Below are 21,688 nucleotides of genomic sequence, written 5' to 3' on the forward strand. Positions count from 1 at the left end.
AGTTGTGGACTTCAACAACCAGTTCACCACTTAGACCTGGACTCTGTGGATTAGTGTAGTGTCTGGACTGTCTGGGACAACAGTGGATCGAGTGTAGAGCTTCATGCATCTTTCAGGTGGCATATGAGGAAGCATTAAGACCGAGCCAGCTTCCAAAGTAACAGAAAGACTTTAAAATACCTTAAAGGAGACATGTTCTGCCCCTTTTCCACAAATTAAAATAGTTCCCAGGTGTCTTAAAGAGATGTCTGGGACATGCGTTGGTCAAAATACCCCAAGGATCAAACTTCACAGCTCTTTTCATCCGCTCAAAACAGCCCTGTTCAGAACGGCTGGTTTCAGTGCCTGTCCCTTTAAATGCAAATGACCCACTGCATATCATTGGAAGACATCTGAGGGAACAGCTCGTAAAACCAAATGCATTTCAACCTCGGGAGCCTGAAAATTACAGATTTTTTTGTCAATTCTCACATTTTAGGGGCCGGAAGACAAGACAAACACCCAAATATATGTTAAAGAGCCTTCAAGAAGTGATATTTCCACAATATATCCCCTTGAAATATACAGCTTGAAACTCACAAAACTCTTCCTCCTCCCAAAAATAAATACTGTAGAGTAAACTGGTGTTGCGAGTCTCCAGTTCTGCTCCTCGCTGCTGCTGTCCTGCTAATTGGACGCCGTCTCTCTGAGCGGTTAGCTGATTGGTGCTCCCGTGGTAACCAGCTTGTAGTAGGCTCCCTTCAGGGCCATGAGCTGGTCGTGCGTCCCCTTCTCCATCAGGAAGCCCCGGGACATGACGGCGATGATGTCAGAGTTCTGGATGGTGGACAGGCGATGGGCGATGACGATGCAGGTCCGGCCCTCTCTGGCTTTGTCCAGGGCTTCCTGCACGGTCTGATAGAGACGTGGAAAAGGTGTCATTGTAGTGGGTGATATTATCTTTCATGGTGAATGGAAGTTTTTTCAAATTTGAGTGATCATTTAGCAGATTGTACCAATGTTTTAGTGATAGTTTTGTTCTGTCTTCCACAATCCAACAACACAACTGCTCCCGACGGGAACGAGCATCAGCTGTTTTGCATGAATTTGCCTCTAAAACAACTCTGTCTGGTAACGTTCTGTTATTATCTCATAGCGTGGTGAATGTGCAGGTCACAACTTGTCCACTAGAGCGTTGTGGAGTTGTTGGATTGTGTATTTTATGAGTTTGATGAGGGAAACCAAGAAATCCCATTAGCCTCCGTAACGTAGCTCTGAGCAGCTCGTTCTAAAAATAGCTTGCACCTACAATTAAAGGTAACGAACCTACTCCTAAAACTATAGGGATTATGGCAATGGGCCAATTTGCCAAAATGTTGAACTATCCCTTTAAATTGTGTCACAGTGTATGAATTTATAAGTAAACTTCTAAAAGCACTCTGTCTGGTAACGTTCTGTTATTATCTCAGTGTGGTGAATGTGCAGGTCACAACTTGTCCACCAGAGCTCTGAGCAGCTCACGGCTCTGCTCCGCCATTCTAAAAATAGCTTGCACCGACAATTAAAGGTAACGAACCTACTCCGTAAACTATAGGGATTATGGGCCAATTTTTTTCTTTCTTTTTATTCCCAACTGCTCATTTCAACACCCCTTTTCGCAACTTCACCCCCCGTTCTCTGGTTTGTTCTGTCTCTGTTTGATTGTTTGTTCTGTAATTGTGCTTTGTCCCATATGGTTCTGTACATGTCTAACAGTTCTTAAATGTTCATTAATAATAATTTTAAAAAACACACATGTGAAGCAAGCCATGCTCACACATTCACACACAAGGGCAGGAGCTGAGCCACCATCGGTTCTGCCACGCTGCAAACGCGTAAACCTCCCAATTATGGCAATTTTACAATCATGCGTTGATTACTATCATTAACATGTTCCAGTGGATCAGGGCTCTGCAGTGTGACTCAGCCTTGTGAGGTGGGAAGGCTACCACACAGGCCCACAGACTATTCATCTTAAAGAGGCTCTACTGCAGGGTTGGGATGAACTGTGAGCTGCTGCTGGTGATAATAATAGAGATGATGAATGATAATGATGTTAATGATAATAATAATTAACTGGCTGCTCTCTCTTTGCTCTCTGTGCCCAGAGAAAATCAAGCAGCTGCAGCGCGGTGCTGTGTGATGTGGAGCGTGTGGATTGTGTTTATCTGAAAGCGTGAGGGTGAGGGTGAGGGTGGGGGGGTGGGGGGAGACCTTCTCGCTCTCGGTGTCCAGCGCTGAGGTGGCCTCGTCCAGGAGCAGGATCTTGGGGTCACGGATGATTGCCCTGGCGATGGCGATGCGCTGCTTCTGACCGCGGGACAACTGAGAACCCTGAGCGCCCACGTTGGTGTCGTATTTCTGAGGCGGAGAGAGACACACAGCAACATGTTTATTACATATGAGGCACAAACCCCTGACTGTCTAATCCGAAACATAATCCTGATCCTTCTTCCTGTAGAAGAACATCAATGAATGCTGGTTAACGGACATGAATTGTTTTTAAAGAAGCCTGCCAGGTGTGATTTAACTCCAAGTATCCATAACATTATTGATCTCAAAAAATCCAGCATCAGTCAGCTGCATTAGAGGCAGCTCTAATAAGCTTTTAATGATGTAATTTTGATCACAGTGGCGTTGGTAAAAAAGAAAAAAAGAAAAAGTGCTGTCACTTTAACAACAAATTTGCATAACTCATTAATTTGCCGCCGGAAAAATTGCTTCTTCTTCTTTTTTTCCTTTTTTTTCACAGAGAGCTGATGAACCTGAAATGTCTCCGCTGTCAGTCATCAAACCGCAACTTAGCTCCCCAAAAACTGCAGTCCATTACTGTCAAACCATTAGGTGATATAATTATCAAGTGCAATACATATAGGCTATATATATATATATATATATATATATATACATAATAATTAAAGCTAATTTCAGAGTGGTTTCTGGATTGCCCTTTGTGCTGGAGATGGGATGAGATGAGGCGAGCAGCTAAACCTCCCAAGTGCTGAACGCTGCAGTTCCTCTAATGGCCACTGGAGCGAGCCAGTCCCCATAGACTCCCATGTTAACATATTTACAGGCCCCATCTGCACACCTGCTCCTCACCCCCCCCATCATCAGTCACACTTGTCCCTCATTAACACAGCGTGTATAAGCACCAGCCTGTATTTGCTTTCTCCATTTGTTCATCTGTTTGCCTGTTACAGCCTGTTTTTCCAATCCTGGATGAATCAAACGTCATTTTAACCTCAGCTGCACTCCTTCTACCCCTACCCCCCCCCCCACCACTCCGCCCCGCCACATTAAAGCACAAAGTGTTCACAGCACCTCAGGAAGCGCCATGACGAAGTTGTGAAGCTGGGCTTTCTTGGCGGCAGAGATGACCTCATTCATGCTGATTTCCCGGGAGTTGTCGCCGTACTTGATGTTCTCGGCGATGCTGCAGTCGAACAGGATGGGCTCCTGGGACACAATGCCAATCTTGGAACGCAGGAAGGGCACGTTGACACGAGTCGAGTCGTGGCCATCAATCAGCTGCAGGAAGAAATTGATTTAACCATTAGTGGAAAGCAATGTAATAATCAAAGACTGGAAATACAATCCACTTTATGAGCTATCATACGACCATCTTTACTGTCATTTTTCTCCTAACTGTGCAGAGGTGATACTGTCCTTCTTAAATCTCAGACAGAGAATCAGCGCCGTGCGTTTGCAAACCACTTCCAACTCAATTAAGGACATTTGAATCTTGGCAGCGATCCCTGGCTGGCACCGAGGCAAACCTCCGTCCCGGGTAGAAGGCCTTCTCTAAAATACAGCCCAAAGTCAGCACAAACGTCTGACTGATAAATGATCTGAGGAGATATGAAATCCCTCGGTCGCCGCCGAGTACACTCAGTGTCCAGTAATTATTCTCTGACTTTGACAAATTAGAGATTTCACTTTATACAGTGACATTCAAGGTACAATTGAACCTCCTACGAGTGTAAGTTGAAAGCAGAAGTGACATTTATCTCAAAACGAGACGTGTGACATTTTAATAAAAAAGGTCAGACATCTGCTGTGACAGTATAATGTTGGCTTGTTTAAAGTCAAATCTCTCACTCGCACATTTTCTATTTCAATATGCAAAGAACTCATCCGATTCGTTTTTTTATATAATATATTATGATATATTGAGTTCATTTAAAGTGATTAAATGGACATTTACTACATGAAAATGTCTGAAACCAGTGAACTAAGAGTTGCGCTCTTGTATTACCCCAAATGGTTCGTTCATTTTCAAACACAAAGACGATGAAGAAGAAGAAGACAATGTTTAAGGCAAAGAAGATAGAGAAGACAAAGAACAATGGGCCTCATTCACCAATATCTTCTTAAGAACCTTCTTAGATTCTTTCTTAAGTTGTTCTTAAGAAGTTCCTTAAGAAAACCCTACGTCAGATTCATCAACGCGTTCGTAAGCCTCAGAATTGTTCGCAGCTGTGTTCCTACTTGATGAATGCCATCTCCTCGTAAGTTGAGGGCGTGTGCCAGGTGAGTCTAATTAACATAGGATTAGCATAGGTAACAGCCCCATCAATGCCCGTAAAAGGGCATGAGACTGCAGGGCCGTGTGCACACAGAACCCACAGGCACTGAGCAGAGAAGGTGAAGTGAGAAAGAAAGTTGAAATGCTCAAATGAAAATCTGGGAGGGAGCACCAGATTCCAAACATAAAAAGAACTAAAGTAGTGAAGTGGCGCTACTGTGGCAGGAATGAAACAAAGAAACAAACAAAAGGCTTATATTTAGTTTATATTTTTATATTTATATTTATATTTAGGCTATATTTAGTAGCCAGCAGTGGATGCAGCTCTTCGGGTTGTTATCAGAGAGACCACACTCTCACGTGTGCCATCATAAATATCATCATATTATCATATATTTAAAAAAAATAATAAAAACAGTTGTGTGTAGTGTGAACACTTAAAAAAAAAAAACTGATATGAATTAAGTGTCTATAATGTTTTTTTTTAAGAAACTGCAATGATTTGTCAATTATTATTATTAATATATAATTATTAAAAACATCATAAAAGATAAGAAAATAATTCTTATTCAAATCATATAATATCATACAACTGCAGAACAAAAGAAAACACTATAATCGGTTATTTTTGCAGAAGTCTCAGCACTTAAAAGTGCGTAAGTATACTCCTGACTGTTCGTAGATTTTGTTCTTAGTTAAGAACAAATTCTGGATAAGAAAACATTCATGAATGCCACAATCTTCGTAAAAACTTCGTAAGTAGGACTTAAGAACAAATTTGTTCTTAAGAACGGTTCGTGAATGAGGCCCATTGTGGTGAAGAAGAAGATGAAGAAGACAAAGAAGTGTAGGATAAAGAGAAGGAGGAGGAAGAAAAAGAAGATCAGGAAAGAAAGGACAAAATATACGTAGGCTAAATAAAGAAAAACATGAAGAATATAACAAAGACATTTAAGATTGAGAAGGTAAAGAAGAGTTTAAGACGAAGGAAGAAGACTAAGACTGTACTTACATTAGTTCAAGTGAAGCCTCCATATACAGTGTTATACTTTAACACTGGGTTATTTTTCATAAGCTGTCAACGTTAAATTAGTGTTTTGTAGAGACAGATTGTTGTAATTACTGGTTAAATCTATAACAGTGTTATATAATCTAAATTAATCACATGATAAAATAACTTGAAAATCTGTCACACTCAGTTAAAGTAGCCCTAACATTTCCAGTGTGAGGTCATTCATAAAAAACAGCAGCGTCATCCTCACCACTCGGCCGTGGTCCGGGTCATAAAACCTCTCCAGCAGCTGGACGCTGGTGCTCTTCCCACAGCCGCTGCTGCCCACGAAGGCCAACGTCTGGCCGGGCTTCACCGACACGTTGAGCCCGTTCAGCACCTGGATGTCCGGCCTGGTGGGGTAGGTGAACTTGCAGTCGATGAACTCGATGTTCCCCTGGAAGTTATCCTGGAAACATAGTGGAGGGAGGTGTGTGGGGGGACAACAAGAGCACAAAGGTTACAGAGGAGGTGTATTTGAGTGTTAGGGCGCCTCCTCTTGTCCATAAAAGGCAGATTAGACTGGTATTTCAGGAGATTATATGTATTTCTGGGGATCTATGCAATAGAATAAAGTGTCTTCCTTCCATCTTTTCATCTCTCTTCTATGACAGATGTGGGATTTACAAGAAAAGCAACAAGACTTGGATCTGAAGGATGTGAATCTATCATGGCAGGAGGAGGCAGCCCTTCATTTTTCATACTCTCAGCATGCGGTGTGACGGCGTAGCAGCACGTATATAGAATAACAGATACCCATTTATCTCCCCTGTCGCTGTAGACGCTGATCTGAGGCACGCGGTCCAGCAGCTGGAAGAAGCGAGCAGCCGAAATCTTGGCCTTGGCGTAGTCGGGGGTGTAGGACGAGGCTCTGCCGAGGGCCGTGCCGCTGGTGACGATGGCTGAGATGACCCTGCCAGAGAGAGAAACCAATGTACTGTGACTTCCAACACAACAGGAGGGGTTCATCCCTTGTTTCTAGCACGGATCTTTTACCTTTGAGCAAAAACAAAAAGCTAAATAATGGATTTTGCAAACTTTGAATGGTGATTTTTGTTTTCCATTGTGCTAATCTCCAACCAACCAAATATTTACCAAATTAATGACTGTAGCCTATCCCTCCACCAACCAGGACATTTAGTCTCAATCTCCTCCTGAGTTATAGTGTTGAATTATTCAGCACTGTAACATTATATTGTCATGGACCTTTTGAGTTAAAGGGATATTTCAACATTTTGGCAAATTGGCCCATTGCCTAAATCCAATAGTTTTAGGGGTAGGTTTGTTACCTTGTAGTGACCTGCACATTTCACCACGCTATGAGATAATAACAGAACGTTACAAGACGTTACAAGACAAATAACAAGAGTTATTTTAGAGGTAAATCCATGCAAAACCGCTGATGCATGTGCCCGTCCGGGGCAGTTTTTCAGCAAGCAGTCTCTGCATTTACCTCTAAAACAACTCTGTCTGGTAACGTTCTGTTATTATCTCAGTGTGGTGAATGTGCAGGTCACAACTTGTCCACCAGAGCTCTGAGCAGCTCACGGCTCTGCTCCGCCGTTCTAAAAATAGCCTGCACCGACAATTAAAGGTAATGAACCTACTCCTAAAACTATAGGGATTATGGCAATGGGCCAGTAAAGGCCAACAGTGCTTTCTGAGGTTGCAATGACCTTGAGCTTTCACATTTGACCTCCAAAATCTAACCAGTTCAGCCCTAATCAGTCCTAATGAATGATCCTTTAGGGTGTTACTGAGATAAGTGTAGTTTGGCTCAGTCTATGATGTGGTATAGTTGCATATTAAGTAGAGATTTTAATAGAATCATTTTACTTTTCCATATTTTAGGAAGAGAGGGAGAGAGAGGACAGGAAATGGAAACATCAGTGATCCAACCAGCGGTGACGACTCTCTCACCTGAACACCAGGCTGAAGTGAAGCCCCTCCTGCCGCACCAGGTAACCTCCAAACCTGTAGGAGGCCGAGTTGGTCATGAAGACCACGCACTGGGCGAAGCCGTAGCACGCTCCGTACACGTTGGCTTTCTTCAGGGCGGCCTGGTACGGAGCGTCCAGCTGGGCTTCGTACATGTCCACGAAGATCCTCTCCTTCCCCAGACCGGCGATGGTGCGGATGTTGTTCAGAGCTTCGCCGGAAATCTGCGAATCAGAAGCGAAGATTGAGATTTGGTCGAAGCTGCTCCTGCACATTTAGTGTTTTTATGTGTCGGGAGAGGGATGGGCTGGAGATAAAGCATTTGCCCTGTTCTTATCTATATCCTGTTTTATGCTGCTGCAGTAAGCCAGTTCCTCCCCATAGGGATCATTAAACTTTCATCTAATCCACTTTATTTGGAGGGGTGGGGTTTAGTGCATCAGGATAATTAAGATAGCGCAAAGGAAGTTCACAGAAAATTGACTTTTGAATACTTTTTCTTTGATTTGAACTTTCAGGCTCTCACTGTATTGTCCTGGGGTTTTTTTTTATCAGCTGTACTTTTCTCTACCGTGGCTGCATTTTAAGCATGGGTGGCCCTCCGGTAGGAATTGAGCCTGACAGCGTTAGCTCCGTGACCAACTCAGCAAATTACAGCAGCACCTAATAAAGTGCTTTTGTACCTCAGATCTGAGTTCAGCTGTGGGGCTGTGGAGATTCTCCTCAGTGATGTGAAACGGATGAAACCTGGAGCCTAAAGCAGACACCGATATCGAGCTTTCTCTCAGCTCCTGCCAATAGATTAATGAGCTGAGAGTTTCTTAGGATGGTAAACAAACAGCTATTGTCCAGTCTGGCCCCCTGGTTTAGACTCTGACCCCCCAAAAAGAGGTAAAAACAGCAAATCAGGGTGGTTGAAGCATTAAAATATCCTCCCATCTGTCACTAAGTACTGTGCACGTTCGCCTAAGTTACAGTTTAGGCAACTAATGTTGGTCAGCTGATTTAGCACACAGTGATTTGAAGTTATTAATATTTAATAGTGGCAAACGCTGATTGAGGCAGAAATATGTTTTATTATCAGTATAAAGTTGACACAGCGTTGTGTAACTACCCGTCCTGCAGCCTCCATGGCCTGCTTGTCCTGCTTGGCGAAGCCTGTGAGCATCTTCGCCTGGAAGCCGCCTGAGAGAGCGATGAACGGCAGGAAGCAGAGGATGAGCATGGTGAGCTTCCAGCTGAAGTAGAAGGACATGAGGACGGCCACGCCGATGTTGGTCAGCGAGTTGACGATCATGCCGATCTGCGAGCCCGTGGCCTGGGAGGAGGGGGCAAAGAGAGAGAGAGGGAGGAGGTTGGTGACCTGACTTGTTTTTAAAGGTCCCATATTATGAAAAACAGGTTTTTTCTGGTCTCTACATACATAAACTGATCCTCCCTGAGCCCACCAACTCCTAGAATGAGGAAAGCAAACAGGTCCTGCATCGACTCTGCAGCCCACTGACTGGTAAAACGGTGCTCATACAGGCTGTTCAGACTCAGCTCCTGTAGTGATGTCACAAAGGGAGTGAGGCCGGGCCCTCAGCGCAATAAAACGCCTACCACGTTTATTTCTATGGCTGCAGTGCACAGCAAGAAACTCCTGAGCTAAATTGATGAAATACCGACCAATTTTAAGTCATAAAGTGGTAATAATCTTTGCCGTGTACAGTAACCATGTCACTTAAAGGTGCAGGCACAGAAACAGCTTGTTCTCAGCAGAGCTCATTTGAGTGACTTTCAGACAGCTGACATTCAGGACCACGGATCAGTTTGGGGCAATACATTTCGAATACAGTTTAGTTGGACGTCTGACAGCTGAGTGAAATTGAGTAAAAAGAGTATAATATGGGACCTTTAAAGCAGAAGTAAGCGATCCGGTCGTTTTGGGTTATGCTGCGTTTACAGCTTCAAGTCACAACTTACGACTTTGTAGCGTTCCAGGCAACCCACTCGTGTTTTTCCGACCTGTTTTACCTGTGAAAGTCACTATAACGGCCACTTGTAACTTCCGACCCGTGAACTTGTTCTCTCTCCTCATTGGATAAAAATTGTAGGACACGAGAAAAGTTTTCTCCTCGGCTCAGAGCAGAGCAGAGTGACTGACAGACCCGTGTTTCGGTCCAAACACTCTATGTAAGTGATTGCTGTTGGAAGATATAACTATTTAAGACTTATATTAACACAAATATATCGCTTACTTCTGCTTTAAGAATGAAAGTGACGCAGAGCTGAAGTTTTGGAAACTAACTGCACCTTATCAGGCTTTTTAAATAAAAAGAACCCATAATTTTTTCATTGGACCTGAGGCCTCTCTGAATATTTTGCAGCATATTTCTACACCGAGGCTATAAGTCACCCCTTGAACTTGCGAGGCATCGGTTGCCAGACGTGTGGTCAGAGCTCCGGGGCTGTTCCTGTGATCATCAAACCAGCCGATCTCTTGGCCCAGCATGGCGTGGAAGCCCAGCCGCCGCAACCTGCGGGTCAGCAGCTCTCCAGACTTGGAGAAAGCGTAACCCTGGAGACACACACACACACAAAGAATATTTATTACACCCAAAATACCAACACCAAAGTGCACTGTATCAGTAAAATTGGAGAATTGTCTCCGCCCACAGCCAGCAGGTCAGAAACATGAAGTCATTACAGAGCTGCAGCTCGGCAGGAAGCAGGAAAATTAGATTCAATCCAGGAAGGTACTAATTTACCAAAATAAAAGAGGAGTCTTTTGACTTTCCCCCAACCTTGAAGACTGGGGGGGGGTGATGGCAGCACAGCGGCACTGAAGCAATCAGTCTTGTTAAAGCAGCTACTGCTACTCTACCTGCAGCATCTGGGTGAAGAAAGAAACCACGCCGACCATGACGAAAAACAGGCAGATACTATCAATCTCCTTCCTCTGAGCCACAGGATCTGTTACAGAGAAAGTCTGCACACACACACACACACACACACACACACACACATAGAGGCACATACAAAAACATGTTATTGTGCATTCTTAAGTTTCATTATCTTGATTTTTCAGGATAAAATCAAAGTGGACTTTACGGCTAAGATCTGGCTGAAGAGCAGAGAGTAGACGGGGTTCACTCCTCCGTTGATCGCGGCTCCAACGGATCCAAACAGCATGTAGGGCCACTCTGGGATGTTGTACTTCAGGATCCTGGCAACTGGTGCAGGTTCAATGAATCCCTCCTCCTCTTCCTCCTCCTCTGGGACGGCTTCCTGTGCAGCGGCAGGTTGGGATGTAGTCAAACAGCTGGCTTCACTTCAGCGGTTTGAAATTATTGCTGAGCTTTGATCCACACCTACACACACACACACACCTTGGATTTGTCTGCCTGTGACACAGCGTAGGCTCTGGGCCCGAGCTCTCCAACGATGGGGACCGAGGACTCTGGGATCAGGTTGGACAGCTGGGAGCGGGAACGCTGGCGGATCGAGGATCTGGAAAATGAAAAAGTCGATTACTGTGCAGCTACAAGGCGACCACACATTCATGTATATACATATTCGTATACAGTCATGTGAAGAAATTAGGACACACCATTTGGTTTGTCTTCTGCTCTGGTGTCCAAATAATTCATTTTTAGACTAATTCGTCCAAAGAACCAGAAGTCCTGGTCTTGGTCTCTCTGGGAAACTTCAGTCTGGTCTTTGTGTTTCTCTTAAACAGCAAAGGTTTCCTCCTTCACACCTCCCATGCAAGTTACACTTCTCAGTACAGTCTCTTTCAGATTGTAGAGACATGCACTTTTACATCCCATGATGACATTTTAGGCTTTTTGGAGACTTCTTTTAGCATCTTGCGGTCTTGCTCTCAGGGTGAATTTGCTTGTTTAGTTATATAACTTGAATCTCCCAGTATTGTTATTAATTTATATTAAATATCCACATCTCCAAATATGTAAAAACAAACAGACTTTCATAGGTTGTCCTGATTTTTTCACATGACTATATATAAAAGTGTGTATATATATATATAATTATACACAAGTAAGCAACTGAGCTTGAGGTACTGAAGGGCAGCAGGTGTTGTCTCCTACCTGAGACTGGCTCTGTAGCTGCCTGCTCTGGACAGACTCAGCCTCTCTGGCTCCTGCTCAGCGTCGGCCACTATCACAACAAACACAGAGTGATGAGGACAAATCACTAGATCCTGTCACGCTCCGTATTTCATCGAAACATCCGTCTATTAATATTTGAACCTACTTTGTCGGGCCTTCTCGTTCAGAGCCTTGTCTCCTTGACTCTGCAGAGTGACCAGGGTGAAGTAGACCCCCTTCCTCTCCAGCAGATCGTTGTGTTTGCCCCTCTCCACCGCCCGGCCGTGCTCAAAGCCCACGATCACGTCTGCGTTCTTAATGGTGGACAGCCGGTGAGCGATGGAGATGGTGGTGCGACCCATGCGAACCTAAAAATCAGAATTACACCGGCTTGCTAAGTGAGTAAATACACAGGAAGTTATTTATTTCTGAGGAAAATCTTTTACCAAATGAAAAATATTTCCCACAAAAGCAGCATTGTTTTTTTTCATGGCCACATTTGAAGAAAAAGTGATCACAGCACTCAGATATTTTTTTAAAGAAACTTTTTAATGAGTTTCTCCTTTTATTATATTCTCATGTAACCACATTCACTCTGATCACATCTGCAAACTGCTGTAATTACATTCCTTCTAAGAATATATCTGATGAAAGCCTTTGATTATATCATTTATGTGCTATTCTCAGGTTTCTACCAATGTCTCAGACTCTATTAAGTTTTCTCACAAATAAGTTCCAGATTTTCAGGCTTCTCCTCTTCCCTCATCAATGAGATTATCTTCAAAATGTTTTCTACGTCTTTTCTTTTTAATTGACTTCAGCAGACTTACTTTATCCAAGGCTTCCTGCACGACGGCCTCGCTCTCGTTGTCGAGGGCAGAGGTTGCCATGTCCAGCAGCAGGATACGAGGGTTTCTGACCAGCGCCCGAGCGATGGCGATCCTTTGCTTCTGTCCTCCACTCATCTGACCCCCGCCTTCGCCCACCAAGGTGTTGAATTTCTACCAAATTTAAACAAAAACACGACATTAAAGGGATAGTATCATTTTTTAGAAGTGGGGTTGTATGATGTACAAATAGCCCCTAAGTACTTTAATTGCAGTAGAAGACTCTCTGCACTCCTCCCGTTAGCAGCGCCAGCCCATAGCCCTGCCCAGAGATTTACAACATACAGTGTTGTGAATGGACCCAAAGAAACGGCCTATTTTCACGGCCTAAAAGAGGTTTTACCTGAAAAAAATACACAGTTCCATTGTTCGCTATAATATAATTCTTTCCAGCCCCTCAAAGTGCAGGAAAAACACAGTTTTTATTTGGACCTAACCAACTGACGTATCCCTCCGCCCAGGGTTAGCGCCCGCCGATCAGCAGTTGGTTAGGTCCAAATAAAAACTGCGTTTTTCCTGCACTTTGAGGGGCTGGAAAAAATTATATTATAGCGAACAATGGAACTGTGTATTTTTTTTTCAGGTAAAACCTCTTTTAGGCCGCGAAAATAGGCCGTTTCTTTGGGTCCATTCACAACAATGTATGTTGTAAATCTCTGGGCAGGGCTATGGGCTGGCGTTGCTAACGGGAAGAGTGCAGAGAGTCTTCTACTGCAATTAAAGTACTTAGGGGCTGTTTGTAGATCATACAACCCCACTTTAAAAAAATGATACTATCCCTTTAAAACTTATTGGTTTTTCTGAATGCTGATGCTCTGTGTGCTCTGGATGTTTCCGCTGTTTCACCTGCGGCAGGTCCATGATGAAGTTGTAGGCGTTGGCCTCCTTGGCGGCGGTGATGATGTCGTCCATGGAGACCCCGGGGCGGCCGTAGCGGATGTTCTCGGCGATGGTGGTGGCGAACAGCACGGGCTCCTGCTCCACGATGCCGATCAGCGAGCGCAGCCACTGGATGTTGAGCCCTCTGATGTCGTGGCCGTCCAGGGTCACCTGAGACGGAAGGTAGACGTGGAGCAGCGGGAAATTGATGGATGATGCTATTAAAGTGCTTTGCAGCTTCTGTTGCAACAGTGCGCCACATGATGAGGTGGTTAGTCGACAAGAGCCTATATTTCCTTTCTCAAGAAGCAGAAAGGAACGAGACAAAGGTGTGAAAAGCCCTGTAACTCCAGTAAAAGAGAAAAATGAGGTTGTTAGGATCCATTGGCTGAATAATGAAACAGATTATCGTGTACTTCTATAACCCTCAGGGGATGGTTATTTTTGAAACTTAAAAGGAAGGAGATGGCAGCTCTTACATCGAGGGAATCGTCAATCTAAGGAGTTGACATAAGGATTCTTTTTTTTTACCATGCCCTCCTTGGGGTCGTAGAAGCGCTGGATGAGCTGGATGGCCGTACTCTTCCCGGCTCCGCTCGGCCCGACGAAGGCTGTTGTCTCCCCAGAGCTGACTGCAACACTGAGCTGGTCCAGGATCTGTGCAGAGGACACGGTGTAAGTGACGCTCAGACTGTTTCCAGGAATCAAAAAATTCTCCCTATTCTCGATGGATACAGAAAGTAAAGCATGTTTACATGATGGGATATATGACTGCCCAGTTGCAGCTAAAAGTACCTGTTTTTATGAGAAGGTGGACCCCAGTTATTGACTGTTTTATACCTCAAAATTAAAATTGTATTTAAATAACTACATTTGACTTATTTTATTCATTTGTTGTTTTAAAAATCCTTTTTTTGGAGTTACAGAACTAGATAAGGTACAGTATATGTGCTCTACCTTTATACATCTGCGTGACAGATGAGACCCAATCTCAAGATGATTTTTGTTTTCTTTTGTGCTGTTAATTGCCTGTTAATGTGCATTAAAGGGATAGTTCAACATTTTGGCAAATTGGCCCATTGCACCAGTTGTTTTTGAGGTAAATTCATGCAAAACCACTGATGCGCGTCCCCGTCGGGGGCAGTTTTTCATCAAGCAGTCTCTGCATTTACCTCTAAAACAACTCTGTCTTGTAACGTTCTGTTATAATCTCATAGCGTGGTGAATGTGCAGGTCACAACTTGTCCACCAGAGCGTTTTGGAGTTGTTGGATTGTGTATTTGATGAGTTTGATGAGGGAAACCAAGAAATCCAATGAGCCTCCGTAGCGTAGCTCTGAGCAGCTCGCGGCTCTGCTCCGCCGTTCTAAAAATAGCTTGCACCGACATTTAAAGGTAACGAACCTACTGCTAAAACTATAGGGATAATGGCAATGGGCCAATTGGAAAAATGTTGAACTATCCCTTTAAAAGCAATAAAAAGAAAAGAAAACTCTCCCTATAACAACAAATACAGAATCAGCAACCAAACCTTGACTTCAGGCCGTGATGGGTAGTAAAAGGTCACGTTGTGGAACTCAATATCTCCTTTGACCCTGTCCAGCTTATATCCGGCCTCGGACAGACAGTCGATCTCAGGCTCCTGACACAAAAAAAAAAAAAAAAAAAGCATTTCAGCAGTGAGACTCTGTGTGACAATATCAGCTAAACCTGTAAACCTGTAAAAATCAACCCCTCTCACTCTGTCAATAGTCTCAAAGATGATGGTGGCGGCGCCGCGACCCGCAGCAAACGCCTCCAGACACGGAGAGGCCTGACCCAGATTCATGGCTGCGATCAGGACGCCAAAGAACACCTGGAATGAAGAGGTCAGAGGTCAGTGTCTTATAGCTGCAAAGACTTAAGACATAGATCAGCTTTATACAGTATGTGCACACATGTGGAGCCTGGTGGGCGTTAGCCATGATAACACATCACCTCCGCTGTTAAAAATAGTTTCTAACATGACCCTGTCGTCCAAATCCCTCCTCGCCGGCTCCATATTCACTCTGGGATTCAGCTTTTTTTTTATATTTCTTCAGCTGCAGGTACTTTATTTTCAAACTGACATACAAGAGGTTGTTTTTTTGTTTAGTTTTGTTATAAAGCAGCCCTTTTTTGTTTTGTCTCACACTGTTTTGTCCCTTGAAAAGGTATGAATGAAAAATGAAAGTCGACAAGAAAATGATGCATTTCACGGGCAGAAAGCAGATGAGAGCATTTTTGTGTTTGCTTTTTTTTTCGGATGATACCTGCAGTAGTGTTCCTGGAGTGTACTCTGCAGTGTCCACCACCAGACTGGAGCCGTACCAGAAGGCCAGGCCATAGCACAGGAAGATGATCAGCCACATGTATCCAGTGAAGAAACCCATAATCAGACCTTTCCTGATGCCCCAGCGCTGAGCAGAGATCAGATTCCTGTCATACCTGGAGATCAGAAGAACACGCGTTAGTGGAATAGTAATAGATTATGAAATAGTAGTCTACTTGCCAGCCCATAGGGCCCCATTGTGAACCCGGAAATGTTGAGTACCCCAAAGTTTTATGTTAGAAATATATAGTATGGGTCCCCAGTATTCAGAAACTGCCGGATGCTAACTTATATATATTGGGCAATTAGCATAACAGACACAATTAGCATAAATTAGCATAATTGCCTATATGGGCAATATTTCAACAAAATTGATTTGGCTGCTCTGGGCAATATTGGAGTGGTTTTAGGGGTTATTGATGATGCTGAATCCATTTCTGACATTTTCAAAATTCAAAATGGCTGTCCAAACCGGAAGTGACCAGATTTTAACCACCAGTGGGCCGATTTTGATGGATTTCAAAATCTGGTCACTTCCGGTTTAGACAGCCATTTTGAATTTTGAAAATGTCAGAAATGGATTCAGCATCATCAATAACCCCTAAAACCACACTAATATTGCCCAGATCAGCCAAGCAGTTGTTGAAATATTGCCCATAGCAATTATGCTAATGTATGCTAATTATGTCAGTTATGCTAATTGTTCACTATATACAAGTTAGCATCCGGCAGTTTCTGAATGCTGGGGACCCATACTATCTATTTCTAACATAAAACTTTGGGGTACTCAACATTTCCGGGTACTCATTGTTGGCAAGTAGATTATAGTGTTGTTTCACATTTTGCATTCTTCAACCTTTGCACTTCTTTTAACTCTCCGCCAAAAGCAGCCACGGTCCTGATGGAGGAGAGGACCTCGTCAGCCACAGCTCCAGCTTTAGCGTAGGCCTGCAGCTCCATCCCTGTGAGCTTCGCCACAAACTGGTGGGAAAGTGGAGGATGCACAGTTAAAGGAGCAGATCTGGATGGAGTGAAGTCAAAAGTCAGAAGTCAGAAGTCTCACCAGAGCCATGAGGCCGGCTCCAACGCCTATCAGTGGACTTGCCGCGACGATGACCAGCGTCAACTTCCATCCTTTGACAAAGCCGATGCAGAAGCCGCACACAAAGGTGGTGAAGCGCTGCAGGAAAATGGCCACCTGATCCGCAATGGCGTCATTGATCTTGTTGATGTCGCTGTAACACAGATGCAAACCACAGTGAGATACACACACAGGACAAATACTCCAGGAAAAGCTCCAGGAGATGTCACACTCACTCTGACATGCGGGTGTTGAGCTCGCCCACGGAGGTGCAGTCGAACCAGCCGATCTCCATCCTCATCACTTTGCCGAAGTATTTCTTCCTGATGAGCTGAATCTGCCGGGCGGCGGCCGTCACCCACAGGGAGATCTGTCAGGTGTAGAAGAGAGAGGGCGTGAAAGGACAGAAAGTTGCATTATGGGAAATAATTTAACTATAAGGGTCTTGTAGTTTATAATACCAGATCTCTAAACCATTTAGTGCTTCAAAAGCCAGTAGAAGTATGTCAAAATCAATTCTTCGGAGGCGAGTAGCTGGTGTCAATCTTGTTTTCACTGCAGCTATTGATTAATTGCATGTTAAGATGTAATTAATCAGCGACTTAATTAATTGGTGACATTTGTGAAGCCTTGGGGATCTCCATGTGATTTTTGTTCGCTCAGATGCATAATTGCCAATCCACACAAAGTAATCCCCAACCTCCACAAACACAGTTACTGAACACGGCACAAAGTCCCATTAAGTTTTTAAATACTGAGTGCAACACAGAAATCATAAAAGGTAACAGGGATGTCTATGTTTAAGTTCATGTCACTTAGGATTTAAACATAAACTGTTTGATGTCTATGCGTTTCTGTGTTTTATAGCTTATACTGTAAAACTGGCCCTTTTAAATATGACATCAGGACCTTTGTAACTTTGTGATGTCACAACAAGGCAGTCGCCACCTTCATTCATTCATCCATTCATAACCCAGACCTCCAGGCCGTGCAGGATTGTAAAAATTAAAACTACACTGAGAATATTTGGGTCCTAAAAATACAAATTCATCTTATTTGCATTAACACTGCAAATAAAACACGGGAGAAAGATAAAATGTAAAATATGGATGGAAATGTGTTCAGCTGCTAAAAAACTGGCATTTTTTAATGACTTAAGATATAAATGCTGAGGGCCAGTGGTTTGCTAATTAATGAGAGGTTGAGATAGTGAAGCGTAGTAACTGCAGTATTTTAGGATCTGTGGGGAGCAGCTACAAGGTTTTTTGTTTTTTTTTAACAGAGCTTGTTGGCTAAATATGGAAGGCAGAGAGAGGCAGGAGGGTTTAAGACGTTGTTTGGTTTCTGATAAGGTTTCACAGCGAGGATGGGATCAGGTTGTGTCATACGGGATTTATACCAACCTGCAGGTATCCCAGCAAGAACACAGCTGCTCCAATTCCAACATAATAAAAGGCGAATAGGGTCATTTCATATTCGATGTCAAGAATCCTGAAAGGCAGCGCACATATAGGGAATAAAGCATCAAGAGGAGAAGACATCACATACACACTTAAACACTTATCCAGAAGCTTTAATATTACATCTCACACTACATTTGGTGTTGGAGAAAGCACCGCTCATGCATTTCTCACAACCCACTTACCCACACGGCCTTCCCTTCAGCGGCGTGAGCATCTCCCACGTTGAATTGTTGATGACGCTCCAGTCCGACTGGTTGTTCATGCCGGTGAGGTCTTGCGCCCCGGTGTAGTTCCTCTTCCACTGGATGGTGTTGTTGACGCACTCCTTCCTGTCGTCGCTCAGCTCATTGAGCTCGATGTCGTACTCGATGAAGGTGTCGGTGAGCAGGCCGAACACCAGCAGCATGAGGGGCTGGGCCGAGCCGTGCAGGACGGCGCACACGCTGCCCACCACCATCATCATAGTGTCGTTGCACGTGGCGAAACGGAACTGTAAACACACACACACATGCTGGTTTTAAATCGACAAATCTTGCAGACAGCAAACTCATACATTCAGGGCCGGCCCCTGGCATAAACACTCTATGCGGTTGTTTAGGGCCACAGCCGTCAGGTGGGGGGCCACATGATCAGAAAGGTACCGGGGTTCATCAAGTCATTTAAACATCCTGAGGTCTGCATGTGCACGCTATGAGCTTTATATGTAATTTGAAGTCAATATTCAGCTTCTTTTATCTCACATTTGAGACATTTGGTGAAAATAGAATGGCAGAATGACAACATTTGTGCTCAAAAAGCAATTTCATTTTAGACTTGTTTTCTACACTTCTATATTACTGTATTCATATCCTATTTCAAGCACCAAAACAGTTCATTCTCATGACTGAAGGTGTGTTTTCACAAGGGATTTGACATTTTTCAAAAAGCAGACCTCAAATTTCCAGCATTTGGCCTAAATTATTTCTTTATACAGTGTAGGACAAACTGGCCTCAGTGTGCTTACAGCGGAGGTTCTAATATTTAGACATAAAACACTTGAGTATTGTTACATCTGCAAGTATCTTAAAAAGATCAATTTAAGAAAATATGTAAAAGTCGAGAAAATGGCCTCAAACCTCAGAGGGCATAAACATGTCTGTATTCAGTTTTAACCAGTGATTTGGTGTTTGCGCTTAGAGTGGGCCACAAACAAAAATCTTGTTTAGGGGCCACCAAAATCCTAGGGCCGGCCCTGCATACATTGTGTAAGTGTGTAAATATGTCGTACCAGCTGAAAGAAGCCGACTCGTATCGCTGGTTGCTCTGTTTTTCCTTGAGCTCTGTTGGAAATTGAAGGCCAGTTAGTTGGTTTATATATGAGGTGAATGTAACTGTGTATCCAGAGACTCTGTGCTGCTGTATTTCACTCACTTCACATCTTCCTTGGAAGTCATGGTCCTGCATGGAAGAGAGAAGAGAGAGCACACTGTGAGCACACTGCTGCACATATCCTCTGGGTTACAATTTATAATAAGGCTACAAAAGACATGCCTAAGAAATGCATGATGATTTAATGCATGATTTAAAACAGGATGTATTATGAATTCCTGCTGCTCATGGTTAATAAATGACCCAGTCACTATGACTTTATGTCATTAGTTAAGGCTTAATGTGTCATCAAATTAGGGGTTTAATGATTGTAAATTTACAGTTTCTTCATCCATCTCCTTTCAGTTTAATTGAATATCTATTAAGCAGAGTGACCCTGAGAGCACAGTGCACTTTAACATAGAAAATGTATTGACTTCTTATTTAAAAACCAACATGCACTTGAAATAATGTACATCTCTACATGGCTGCATGTTCTATATTTATATATTTTTTATGCTAATGTCAGATTGTCCTTTGCTCGCTCTATTTCCGTCTGTAATTAAGGATCAGCAAGTTCCATGAACTCCTCAGCATGTGATTTGTAACCCCATCATGAAGTGTTACCTGTTCTCTAATATAGACACGGTGTGCTATGTAGAGACAGAACACAACTGTGAATTTTTCCTTGATCTCATCTGTGACATTATAAACAAAAAACATGCAACTAAATAGATCAGATAAACAAACCTTCCCTACATAGTGTATACACCTACACACCAAGCACACAAAGACACAGTCACCCACACAGAGATGATAGAGTTCTCTGTTTTTATAGCTAACACAAATCCAAATAATAAAAACCATGCGTACACTCTTTTATTAGGTTTTATAAGTCTATGTTTCTATATGTTATTTTACTATAAACCTAATCAGCCCATATGCACTACTACTTCGCAATGTGGCAATAGTATATATCCCCTTATAGGTGACATATATCACTCTTGATAAAAGAGAATATACTTTATGTCATATAATACATTTCTGTTTGAGGGAGTCATCATTTATATATCGAATTAATACTAAGAAGAAGCAGAATCTCCAAAATGATCACAAAAACATGTTCATTATCATACTTACATATAGGAGCCAGTTGGTTCTGCAAAATAAGAATTGAAAAGGTATTTTTAAAATATGTGAAAAAAAGAAAAACAGTATTTTCATACTGGAGAATTTGTCCCTGATAAAGCATCAGCCTTGTCTAAAATAATTAAACTTAATAGTGCATTACCGTCATCTGAAACGTCGTAGCCTTGGTTCTCCTGTCCCAGTTTCTTAATGCTTTGCAGTCTTACTGATCCACTCGGCATGTTGACTCATCTTAGAGAAGCAAAGAGAGAAGAACTCATTTCACACGTTCAAAAGCAGAATAATTAGTGTACGACAGTCATGTCAAAATTAAAATCCAGCTAGAAGGTACATTTATTTTGTTTTCTTTCTTTTTTTTTTCAGGCAGTCATCCTTTGATGACAGCTTTACAAACTTACCGATACGTTTCCTTTTCAAGAGAAAACAATCCTTCTTATCCTTGATTGGACCTGATCAAGGGTTGTAACAGTCAGACCAGTGGCACCAGTAGCGCTCCTACACCCAAGTCCAGTATCCTGACATGAAGGTGTTGCGTCTCTCCCAGTTGGTTGCAGATGCGGCGGCTTGTCACTCGGGTATGGGACAGCACTGTGTACCTTAGAAGCAATACACGTGCTCTTATTGAACAGGAATTGGGCTTGGCAGGAGCTCAGGGTCAGAGTGTTTTGTTTGAGGGTAAGTGTCCTGTCGGTTTATGCTGCTGCTCAACAGGCCACTGACCTCCGCAGAGCAAACACCCTGCTCAGCCTCTGTATCTGAGCTATGTATCCACAGGTGACAACTTTAAACCATTATTATGCTATTCCTTTTTCTTTCCACAAAGGAAGGAATGAAAATCTTTACTAGGTTCTTTAGATGTTAAGTTCGAGAGCGTGAGTCATTTGAGTGGAAGGAAATGTTAAACCAA

At 43.1% G+C, this 21,688-nt stretch overlaps 1 protein-coding gene across 3 annotated transcripts; it reads right to left on the reverse strand.

Moving 5' to 3' along the window:
• Positions 1-543: 543 nt before the first annotated feature.
• Positions 544-21,421, reverse strand: abcb11b (ATP-binding cassette, sub-family B (MDR/TAP), member 11b). 3 transcript variants are annotated; one of them, XM_085799768.1, is made up of 29 exons: positions 21,180-21,421; positions 20,924-21,012; positions 20,773-20,791; positions 19,696-19,722; positions 19,553-19,604; positions 18,468-18,775; positions 18,226-18,313; positions 17,059-17,192; positions 16,805-16,976; positions 16,598-16,722; positions 15,683-15,857; positions 15,133-15,246; positions 14,923-15,033; positions 13,924-14,049; positions 13,360-13,563; positions 12,457-12,627; positions 11,793-11,994; positions 11,627-11,696; positions 10,907-11,027; positions 10,629-10,805; positions 10,402-10,506; positions 9,934-10,095; positions 8,650-8,853; positions 7,518-7,759; positions 6,354-6,510; positions 5,809-6,006; positions 3,343-3,549; positions 2,233-2,379; positions 551-894 (listed from the first exon to the last, which is right to left on the reverse strand). In XM_085799768.1, the coding sequence occupies exons 2-29, from the start codon at positions 21,000-21,002 to the stop codon at positions 694-696; spliced, it is 4,098 nt and encodes a 1,365-aa protein (XP_085655894.1). In that variant the 5' UTR covers positions 21,003-21,012; positions 21,180-21,421; the 3' UTR covers positions 551-693. The 3 variants fall into 3 exon arrangements, with proteins under 3 accessions (XP_085655885.1, XP_085655894.1, XP_085655875.1); XM_085799759.1 differs by lacking the exons at positions 19,696-19,722; positions 20,773-20,791; positions 20,924-21,012; positions 21,180-21,421 and having other exon boundaries at positions 544-894; positions 19,553-19,585; XM_085799749.1 differs by lacking the exons at positions 19,696-19,722; positions 20,773-20,791; positions 20,924-21,012; positions 21,180-21,421 and having other exon boundaries at positions 10,629-10,784; positions 10,895-11,027; positions 19,553-19,585.
• Between the last annotated feature and the right edge of the window lie 267 nt (positions 21,422-21,688).

The sequence above is a fragment of the Trachurus japonicus genome, chromosome 2 (assembly GCF_045865225.1).
Source record: "Trachurus japonicus isolate A0001 chromosome 2, Traja_1.0".
Taxonomy (NCBI): Eukaryota; Metazoa; Chordata; class Actinopteri; order Carangiformes; family Carangidae; genus Trachurus; species Trachurus japonicus.